Source organism: Suricata suricatta, chromosome 17 (assembly GCF_006229205.1).
Source record: "Suricata suricatta isolate VVHF042 chromosome 17, meerkat_22Aug2017_6uvM2_HiC, whole genome shotgun sequence".
NCBI classification, from domain to species: domain Eukaryota; kingdom Metazoa; phylum Chordata; class Mammalia; order Carnivora; family Herpestidae; genus Suricata; species Suricata suricatta.
In genome coordinates, this window is record NC_043716.1 from 33,504,963 (window position 1) to 33,516,108 (window position 11,146).

The window sequence follows — 11,146 nt, forward strand, 5'->3', positions numbered from 1 at the left end:
TTCGAGAAGGAGGAAGTGATTAAGTGTGTCAAATGCCACCGACAGACTGAGTAAATGAGGCTAGAGAAATGACTTTTGGCTTTGGCAAGATGTAGGTGACTGGTGATATGGACAAGAGTCACTGCATTTCGTGATGGGGACAAAGGGCCGGCTGGAGCCTGATGGAACGAGGAGGGGGGGGGGAAGGGCAGGGAGCAGCAGACACAGAGGAATGAGGGTATCAGGGCAGGGCCTCTCAAAGATGGGTGATGAGGCATACTTATGGCCAGAGGAGAATGACAAAGGTCCGCTAATGAGGAAGAAATGGCTGATGCATTGTAACTGCAGGAGTGAGGTCCTGAGAGGGTGCTGGGGAGGTCACCAGAGACGAGGGGGGTGTTAGCTGGTTCTTCTGTGACTGTATCTATTGTTGTCCCTGAAGTACGCGGTGCCGTCATCATCTGACACTGAGGCTGGGAGTGTGGGAAATTCAGAGAGTAGAAGTAGTGATTATGTCATCTCAAGAATGAGGATGGGAAGCTTTTTTTTTAAATTTACATATTTATTGATTTTTTTATTTTTTTAATGTTTTTTTAAAATTTATTTTTGAGAGACAGAGAGAGACACTGCGAGCAGGGGAGGGTCAGAGAGAAAGGGAGACAGAATCCGAAACAAGCTCCAGGCTCTGAGCTGTCAGTACAGAGCCCGACGCGGGGCTCGAACCCACAAACCATGAGATCATGACCTGAACCGAGGTCAGCTGCTTAACCTACTGAGCCACCCAGGCACCCCAACGTATTTATTTTTGAGAGAGAGAGAGGCAGAGAAAGAGGGAGAGAGAGAATCCCAAGCAGGCTCTGCACACTTCTCACAGAGCCTGATATGGAACTCAAACTCACAAACCGAGAGATCATGACCTGAGCCAAAGTCAAGAGTCCCACCCTTAACTGACTGAGCCACCCAGGTGCCCCCAGAACAGGAAGCTTCCAAGGTGTGCTGGAGGAGTTGAGGGGCTGCTTGAGATCTGCAGTTTTGATTCTAAAGTGAGTCCATTTGCACAAGTGTGCTGGTTCTTGAGGAAAATCTGGACCCAACCAGACTCTGGGGTTTTGCCAGGTCAGCACGATGGATGGAGAAAGAGATAGAGGGGTTAGAGGCAGGGCAGTGATTCTGAGGCTGGATCAAGGACTCTAGGCTGGGTAAGGAGGGCAGTGGGGACATGGCTGATGACGATGCAGAGGGGCTCAGGCCAATGGCCTGGAGGCCTCTGTGAGCTCAGAGAATTGCTACCATGAGGCTAATGCAGGGCCTAAGCTGGAAAAAATAGGAGGAGGCCGTCAGGGCTTCAGGGAGTGGGAGGCTTGAGGTGACCAGGGATGACAAGACTGGAGTGTGTGGCTGAAGCAGGGCGGACACAAGGCTGTTGCAGTCAAGGAGGTCCCCTGGATTCTCTGACCTCCTTAGCCCCTCCCAACGGGGGGGCCTGAGAGCTACATCCTACCAGAGCTGGAGCGGGTGAAGCTCTTCACTGTACAAACAGAGAAACCGAGACCTGGAGATGCTGGCTGCAGAAACTAGTGTCGGAAGCTGGGGTTCGGAAACCCAGCCCCAGGGTGAGGGGAGATTCTTGGTGTCTCCTCCCACCCCCCAGCATGTCCCCTGCTGCACAGCTTCCCCTCTACTCTCCACCCTTGGTGGGGGGGGGAAGGTTTCCTGCAGACAGAAGTCCACAGCCACAAGGAGTGCCTCCTTCTCATGCCACATGTGTCCTGACAAAGGTCTGGTGGCAGATCTGCCCATTTGTCCATTCATTCATATGCCCACTCATTCGTTCCTTCATTCATTCAGTGATTCTCTCTCTCTCGTTATTCATTCATGAGGTTTGAGCTGTTAAACCAAGTGCAAGGAATGAATTCCGTCGCTGTGAAATTGCTCAACTGCCCAACCAACAAGCCAGACATCCAACATACCCCGAGTGCCTGCCAGGCACAGATCTGCAGAGGGCTAACATATGGGCATCATATGCCTTCAAATGTCTGGCATGTGTCCAGGCTCTCCCGTGTCCATTGATGACCTATTCCCTGGTGGCAAGCATGTCATGTGTGTGCCAAATGTCTGTTCTTCTGGCCTCTTCCTCATAGCAGAGCTGATAATATGTGAACTGCTGTCGATCAAAGTCCACAAGGCAAGTCTTTATAAACTTTGAAAGCTGCCTATATTTCCACCAGTTCTTTTTTTTTAAATCTGAGAGCAATGCTAGCTTATTGTAAAAAATACAAACCATGACAAAGCAACGGGCTCCCTCCATCCCAGTGCCAACCACTGTTAAAAGTGTGGGGAGCGACTGTGGTATGGTTCGTGTCCTTCTAGATCTTTCCTATACATTTGCAAAGGAAAGAATAGATATATACACATATACATATAATATGCATGATGGAGTATATATTTACAAGTGGAGATCATCGACTATCACTATTCTGCAACTTGTCTTTTCTTTCTGACAATAAATGAACATTCTGCCAGGTCAGTACTTCAGATCGCCTTCATCCTTTTTAAGGGATGCATTGCACTCACGATATGGATGGATCTAGTGCATTTAATTGGTTCCTATCAGTGAACATTTAGGGTGTTTTTATTTACCGCCCCTCCCCTCCCCAGCTACAATGCTGCAATGCTCATCATTCTGACCTGGGATTCTCTCACTGGGGGTAGTCTCATTTACGTCAAGCAGACAGACCTTCCTTCTTCCTTGTGCTGCCCCTGATCAATCCCTGAAACTGAAGGGAAATGTCTCAGGGCTGCGCTCATTCTCCTGCCAACTCTGACACCAACTCGTCCCTAACTACTGTTCTCCCTTTGGAGCTCTGTCCCCTGCATCTTTGGGGCTGGCTGTGCCATCTTCTTGCTCCTGGCCCTACCACCTGCCTGGGTCATGACACCCCAAGGGTGGGTATTATCAGAGCTCTGGAGGAGGCTCCAAGCAGGGGCAGGGCTACCTCCCACATCCTCCCAGGAGCTTCGGAGAAGGTTGCTGTGCCCTCCGTCAGGGGAGGAAGGCCAGCCTTCACGGGCTGCAGGTGAGCAGGGCAAGGGCAGGGTCACAGTGGAGGAGCCCAGCCCTGCCTGAGCCCCGAGACACTGGTACGGAAGGTCTCTCTCACTGTGTACCCCACGCTAGTCCCCCAGCTCCACACTTTGCTGCAGGCACCATGGGGACAAAGAAGACTCTCTCCTAAGCTGCAGGGGTGAATGCTTCTTTCCCCTTAGGGGTTAACCCTGCAGATGAGCAGAGGCGGGAGCGCCTGGAACCACACCAGGCCCGGCTGGAGGAGAAGGGTGAATCTGCCCATTCCTCTCCTCTCTCCAGGAGATTCCAGAGTGGGGCAGATCAAGGTCTCCAGAGGCCCTGCCCCACAGATGGCCCGCCTCCCCCTCTCCTTTGCCCCCTCCCCACCCCCACAGCGAGAAAGGCAGGGAGCTGAGCTTCACTTCTCCTGAGCAGGGCAGCGGGAGGATGGGATGGGGAAGAAAAGAGCAGTTACGGCCACACGGTCTCCAGCTTTCTGTCCAGGCTCTTCACCACCCTGAGACCTGGGTCTGGGTCAAAGCGTCTCCAAAGATCCTTTCCCAGAGGGTGGTTCACAGATGTCCTGTCTGCGCTGGCTCCTCATCGATACATCCATGGGGGATTTGGGGCGCTGTGACCACCCCCCACAATACCCCTCCTCCCTGCCCCCCCCCAGCAGTGCCTGGACTCTCTCCCCAGTTACCTCCCCACCCAGCCAGAGGTGGACTCTCAGTGACAATCAGCTTAAGATTTAGTGTGTACACATTTTGGGGGAGGGTGCAATGGGGTCTTCTCTATTCAGGTAGACCTGGGGTGGCTCAGAGCCCATGCAGTCCAATCTCCCTGGACTACGGGAGTGCCTTCTATAGTATCTCAGAACTGGCTGTCCAATCAGGGTTTGCATAACCCCCGAAACGGGGTTCTCTCCACTCCCCAGAGTAGCCCATTCGACTGTCAGGCACCTCCAAGTGTTGCCATTTTCCTCCTGGCAGCCTCCCACTTGAAATGGCGGTGGGAGGGTGGGCGCTTGGGACAACAGAAGTGGCTGGACCGTTTCTGCCTCAAGGTCCCAGCAAGGGGCGGGGCAGGGACAGGAAAAGCAATAAGTTAAAACCAAGAACAGTTAGAGTCAAGGGCATCACAGGGGGTCCCGAGAGTCTCTGGCTTGATCCAGGAGGCACTGAGGAGGAGGTGGCTGATGGGATAGTCCGGCAGCAGATGGCTCAGAAGGCTGGGTTGTCGATGCCCCTGGGCACCCCGGCATATTCCTCGGGATATTCCTCGGGCCTGGAGCTGTAAGGAGGGGGTGGCTCCAATGGGGGCAGGACGGGCTTCAGAATAATCTGCAGGGGAGAGAGGGGACAGTCTTCTCAGGGCCTGGCAGCCAGCCATGCATGTGACCGGGGAGGAGGGGTGGGGGGATAGGGGTGACTCCATGGTGACCATGGACCCCCCTTTGGGTCCAGACAGCTGGTGTAAGGAGGGCCTCACTGTAACCCATTACTCTAAAAATCCGGACAATAGGGAGGTACGGCCAGCTGAGAAACCGAGCTAGGAGTGGGGCAGAGACACCCACCTCGTTGTAGGGGGGTGGGGGTTCAGAGGTAAACGTCGTGACTCCCTCGGGGGAGGCAATGGAGGGCAGCTCTGGGGGCCCCTGGTGATCCACTGGGGGGTCCTGCTCCTGTTCTCTGCAGCTGCGACAGAACCGCTTAGCCAGACAGCAGATGCACAGGAGGGGGGTGATGATGAAGAAGGTGATGACGAAGATCCTAGGGAGAGGAACCACCAACGTCTCCCTGAGCGTCCCGGCTGTCCCCACCGCACCCCTTCCCCCCACTTCCTGCCCTGCTGTGGGTAGGATGAGGAACCACCAACATCTTGCTGAGTGTCAGGGCTGTCCCCACTGCACCCCCGTCCCTGCTGTGGGCAGGAAATCCGGTCGCCCCGACTGCGCCCCAAGGAGCTGGCCCTGGGCTCACCTCAGGGGACTGTAGAAGAGTTCATACTCCTGGCAGCAGCTGTCTCCACAGCATTTGAATCCTCTGGGGCAGGTGCTGGGGGAGCAAAGAGACGCTGCTGGTCCCAAGGTGGCAGGATGATCCCAGCCTCCCCCAAACTCACCCATTCCTTAGGGGCACAAGCCATGTCCCAGCAGCGGGGCCCAGTGGGGGGAACTCTGAGGCCGGGATCTGGATTCTACACTCATCTCAACTACTTGTGCAAAGTTCTGCTCTTTCTGGGTCTCACTTTCCTCGTCCATAAAGTGGGTGTCATGAATGTTCCGTCAACATCTCCGAGTAGGTGCAGGGTAGCCCGGGGCAGTGGCTACAACAGCACTCGCCGGAGATGGATGGGGAAGGGAGCAGTGGCGATTATCCCTGAGCGAACTCAAGGAGCCCTTGCCGGTGCCCATGGACTAAGAGGTGGGAAGGACAGGGTGCTCCTGGAACACCAAGTGCTGACTTGATGGAAACATTCATCTGCTCAGGGACCACCCCCTCCTCATTGTGCTCAGGCTTTTTGGCATTTATATATTAAGGTTGGCACAGATGGTTTGCCCGCCCCACCCCGGGTGGAGGGGGGAGCCCTCAGAGAAGAGACAGCAGAGAGAGGAGAGAGGGGGAAGACTTAGGCTTCAAACCCCCCCACAGGAGTGAAGCTGCTTGGACGGAGAAGGAGGGCAGGGAGTTGGGCCGGGGTGGGGGGGCGAGCAAGAAAGGCGATCATGCTAGAAAAGCAGTGGGTGAAGATGATGGATGAAGTGTCTTTCTGCCCCCCTCCCCCATGAAGGCAGACAGGGCAGGATTTGGGGTGTCCCTTCCTCAGACAGGAAGTTAGAGCCCAAAGCCCAGACTTACAAGAAGAGACCACATTTGGCTGCAGCCTGTGGAAGAAAAGAGGCAGAGGTTAGGGGTTGTGAAGTGGGGTGTGGCATCTCTACCCCCCTGCTGCCCAGATACAGAGCCCGCACGGGTGCCCAATGGATCAACCCCTTCCTGTTCTCCACCTCACTCCAGGTCTGTGACCGGAGCCCCAGCTCTCCTTTCTCTCCTGGCCACACCCCCACAACACATCCACTCACCTCCGAGGTCTGTTGGCTCACGCCTTCCCACCACCCCTCCAATCGATCTCCTTCCCGTGTGACAACAAGGCGGATCCAGGGCACCAGCAATTCTCCTCCTGCCCCGCCCCCTCCGAATCACTCCCCACTCTGCAGGCAAGTTCCCATCCAGCAAACCTGATCACCCAGCAAATGTGATCTTACAGAAGCTCCCTTTGGGACCCCCAGCCACCAGCCTCTGCCCCCTTGCCCTCTTGCCCACACATCCCCATTCATCTTTCAGATCCCTGCCTGGCGGGGGGTGGGGGGCGACAGCAGAGAGGTAGATTCCTCGTTCTTCGAAGCCCCCCAGATCCTCCTCTGTGGGCCCGGTTTCTGCCTCTATCCATTCCTCTTCCGCACCAGAACTAAACCTATCCCAATCCACTCCCCCAAGGCACGCCTTTCCCCTCACAGAGCGGAAGTTTTCTCATAGCTCTTATCCACATCTAACATGCTACACAGTTCCTTCTATCTGGTTCATTGTCTGTCTGGTCAGAAGGTAAGCTCCAGGAGGGCAGGGATTTCTGTCTGTCATCACTGTTGAATAACCCAACAGCCGCAATTTGGGCAGAATGGAAGAAGGAGCCTTCTCAGATTACCTGGTGTCCTTTCCTCCCAGCTGCCCCCCAACTTGGGAGGGTGGGGTGGTGAGGGGTGGGGGTGGGGAATGCAGGGGTGAGAACACCTGAGCGGAGGGGAGGTTATCTGTCACTCCACCCAAGCCTCAGGGGACAAACAACCACAACACAAGAATTAGAAGCCAACTTTAGCAAGACTACTATGTCTTTGTACCTCACCTTGAAATAATTCAATGACATTTCAGTTGCTAAAAGCCTAGAAAACCAGTGACAGCCAATGACTGTTGGGCCGATTCCCTTTTTTTCTGGGCTCAGCCCCACGAAGAAGCCTCCCTCCCACAAACCTTGCCCCCTGGGGACTGGAGCGTGAGGATCATGAATGAACACCCCCCACACACATTCCCCTCGCTCCCCGATGGATGGCCTGGAGAGGGTGAGATCCTCACAGCACACAGGGGCGACTGCAGAGTTGGAGACAGACCAAGGGGTCCAGGCACTCAGTAGAACCCTCTTCCCCCTCAGATTCCTGGACCCCACTTTCCTGGGGCTTTCCTGGCTCTCCACTTAGAAGGCCAGAAAACAGGTTGAATCAATGAATCCCGAGTTCCTGTTTGGGAGGGTAGACCTCCCAGATTCTCTCCCCCTGACTTTCACCTGGGGCAGGTCCTGTCTGGGGTGGCCCAGTCTGAGTTTTATCCAGTGTCGGCGTGGTTATAAAGAACCTTGGCTTACTTACACGCACAGTACGGATATTATCAGCCCCTGCCCCTGGGGTTGCTGGGAGAAATCAAGAGGGTTGCTCAGCTTAGGGCTAGCACAAAGGGCTTGCCTAGCCACTGAGAAGCAGCACAACAGTTTCAGGGGCAGAGCCCCGCTGATGTCTGCACAGTTGTGTGGAGGATGTGCCCTGTTTTGGGGAGGGGGCCTGAGATGTCCTGGCATTCATTTTTTTTTAACATTTATTATTTATTTGTTTATTTATTTTTGAGAGAGACAGAGCACGAGCAGGGAAAGGGGCAGAGAGAGAGGGAGACACAGAACCCGAAGCAGGCTCCAGGCTCCAAGCTGTCAGTATAGAGCCTGACTCGGGGCTCGAACCCACCAATGCAAGATCATGACCTGAGCAGAAGTCGGACGCCCATCCAACTGGGCCACCCAGGTGCCCCTGTCGCTGGCATTCTTAAACAGAAGAGAGACATCCCGGTTTCAGACCCATGTCAGTTGCCCAGATAACCCACCATCCCAGGACTTGACAGATCTCCCGCATCATTTTCAGAGTTCAAAGGAGGACTGGGAAGAAGGAGGGGAGTGCTTAATCCCTGCCTCAGGCTCAGAATCAACTTATATCAGAGGTCAACCCAGCCTTGGGTGAGGCAGCCGGCTCAAATTCTGCACAGACTAGAATTCTACCCCTGCTCCTAGAAGGGGTGGCTGGAGCCGTCTCTCCCCTAAGGCACAAGCAGAGAGACACAGTCCCAGAGGAGGCCAGAGCTTCTCCTAAGGTCACCCAGCACTAGAGGAACAGAGACAGGCTGGCCAGACGTCCAGACCTCAGTCCCTGCTAGTCCCCGATTTCTGACATAGCGGGAGGAAGCAGGAAGGATGCGCCCAGGCTATTATGAGGGTCAAAGTCCCCAGTGACAGACAGGCACACAAGTGTCATATGGTGGTGGGTGGGGTCCAGGTCCCTCTACATGGTCCCCCACAGGTGAAGAAACCCAGGCTTTCTCAGGGCCACACCCCCACCCCCGGTCCCCACCTCCACCTCCCCGGCAAAAAGAGAAAGGAAGTTGCTAACGGCTTATGGGCTTATGACCCGGTCACCAGGGAATCCTGACAAAGGAAGGTGGTGACCACGCTCCAGAAGTAGATAGACTCTTGACCCACAAAAGTTCAGGGCCCTGAAAGTTCCTATAGCTTTACCTCCCAAGCGCTCACCTGTTGGGAGCCAGCCAGCAGGCTGAGCAGCAAGGTGCGTACGAGGCCTGGGACCCAGGCGTCGGACATCCTGGCGTGGGGGCCACAGAGCTTCCGTGTGTGCCTAGGGAGGAGGGGAGAGGCGGGGCCACGACCTCTCCCACGTCTCTCCACCTATGGGGCCCCGCCTCCGGTGGGGGCGGAGCTTATGCACCCGCGAAGGGCCGGGCTTGAGGCAGAGAGGGGGAGGGGAGGGGAGGGGAGGGAAAAAAAACCTGGGTTGGGTCTTGGGAGGTAGAAGAGATTAACAGGTAAAAAAAAAAAAAAAATTGTGAGGTCAGTGCTAGCCTGAGGAACCACTCCTTGCCAGTCCCCCGCTCCTCCACCCTTAAGTGGCCCGGGGGTGGAGAGAGACAGTACTGCGCCTGGCCGGGGGCCGGGATGGGGGGTGGGGGGCGAGGGAGAGGATGCCAGCGGAGCCAACCGCCCGCTACAAATCCCTTTCCACCTGGGCTTGCGAGGGCATTGGTTGGGGAGAGGGAGGCGGAGGCTCGGGAGTGGATTGAGGACATTGTATCGGGGTTGGGGTGGGGGTGGCGGGGATATGTCACCTTCATTTTTGGCCAAGAAGGAGGGAGAGGCGACCTGGTTGATTTGAGGAGCACAGCGCTAGTACACTCGTGTCCCGCAGCGTCCCCAGCAATCCTGGGAGGATGTGTGGACACCCTTCCTCCATTTGACTCTAGGGGAAATTAAGGCCCAGGGTTAAGAGACAGAGACTCGGCAGCTGCGGCAGAGCGGCAGTAGGCAAGCAAGGGCGCGGCGAGGCAGGTCCATCCGGATTCCTGGAAAGACCCCGCGGAGGCTGTCCGGGCTGAGAGGGCGGGATTCCGACCCTCGGTGGCCGCGCCCCAGCCCTCCAGGCACCCTGTGCTTCCCGGCTCCTGCCGGCAGATGGCAGCATCGCTCAACGCGGGATTCCCACGGAGCCCCCGACAGCGAGCGCCTGGGACCCGGGGCCGGGTCTCCCCGAGTTCCCGCCCAGGGGCAGCTGGCTAGTGGGCGGGATGAGAGGACTCCTCGGTGGGCGTTGGGCGGAAGATGAGAGCCAGATATCCAAACGGATGAGACTTGGGGACACCGTTCGGGCTTTGGAGAGATGGAGCCCGACCCCTGGGGAGAGGGTGAAGTGTAGATGATGGATGCTTGCTGCTCCTGGCCTGGGAAACCGGGGAGGGGTCCCGGAGAGCCCCGTTCCCAAGTGGTTAGGCGTCTCCTGCTGTGTCTCAAATCGGACTTTGCCACTGAAAACTATCCCTAGCTTAGTAGGGACGGACAGACTTCCTCCTCTGGTGTCCTTTCTTTTTACTCACGGCTCTCTCTTGATCTCTGGCTCCCATCTCTGTCTTGTTTAACCTCTCCTTGTCTCTCCTCATTCCTCTGGGTCTGTCTTCCTGTTTGTTTTTCCCCATCCCTGTCTTCACACTGTTCCCCCTACATTTCCGCTTATTTCCTGATTTTCCCATCTCTGTGCTCCTCTGTTCATTATTCACTGTTTGTCTCTGTTGGAGTCTGTTTCTCTCTGTATGTGTTTCTGCTTCTTTTGTCTCTGACTTGGTCCTGTGTCTCCCTGACTGTATTTCTCCCTCACTCTCCTGGGCTCTCTCTGTCCCTCCTTCCCTGTCTCTGTTTCTCATTATCTCTTGGCCCTTTTGTGTCTCTAAGGACAGAATCTTCCAGTCTCCTGATCCTAGTGGAATTCGGGTCTGGCCCCAGAAAATGCCCTCTATTTCCAGTTCTGGTGATTCTGGACTTGGAGAAGGCCATGGACAGGGGCACCTCATCTCTCCTACCCATGCAGTTGGCTCTGGCCCCTGATAGCCCCTTTAACAAGTCCAGAGAGCGCTGGAACCTTCTCCCAGCAACACCCCAACTGCTGCCTCCTTAATGAGGTGGTTGCTAACTTGGGCTTCCCTCCTGCCCCTGCCCTTGCCCTGTTGCACCAACACACATGGCCTAGGGTATCTCGCTGGGTCCCCTGCCACTCTGCCCAGGCCTGGAGCCCTATAGAGGTGTGGCCTTCAGGGGATTGGAAGATGGGTGAGCTTAAGGGAGGCAGGCAACCTGGAGAGTGAAAGGCAGGGCTGTGAAGGGGCCAGAGGAGTTGGAGGGGTAGACGTGAACGGCTGTGAGGACTGACTAGGCAAAGGGGGTGAGGCAGGCACCAGGGCCCTGAGGGGGGGCAGGAGGAGGGCTTCGTTAAAAAAAATTTTTTTAATCTATTTGTTGCTTCTCTGAAATTCGAATGTAACTAGATGCCCTGTATTTTTATTTGTCAAGCCTGGCAATTCTACCCATCTTGCTAAAATGTCACAGCGACAGACATCTGAGAACAAACAGGAGGACAGACAGAGAGAGGGTCTCCACCCCCGGCTCCACATCTCCCCAGTGGGAAAGTGAGGCTCCGGGGGCAGGGTCCAGAGGGCCTCTGGCACTGAC

At 55.7% G+C, this 11,146-nt stretch overlaps 1 protein-coding gene across 1 annotated transcript; it reads right to left on the reverse strand.

The window, feature by feature from the left end:
- Positions 1-3,779: 3,779 nt before the first annotated feature.
- Positions 3,780-8,791, reverse strand: TMEM92 (transmembrane protein 92). The gene is made up of 5 exons (XM_029929126.1): positions 8,669-8,791; positions 5,908-5,933; positions 5,029-5,103; positions 4,623-4,818; positions 3,780-4,389 (listed from the first exon to the last, which is right to left on the reverse strand). The coding sequence occupies exons 1-5, from the start codon at positions 8,735-8,737 to the stop codon at positions 4,270-4,272; spliced, it is 486 nt and encodes a 161-aa protein (XP_029784986.1). The 5' UTR covers positions 8,738-8,791; the 3' UTR covers positions 3,780-4,269.
- Between the last annotated feature and the right edge of the window lie 2,355 nt (positions 8,792-11,146).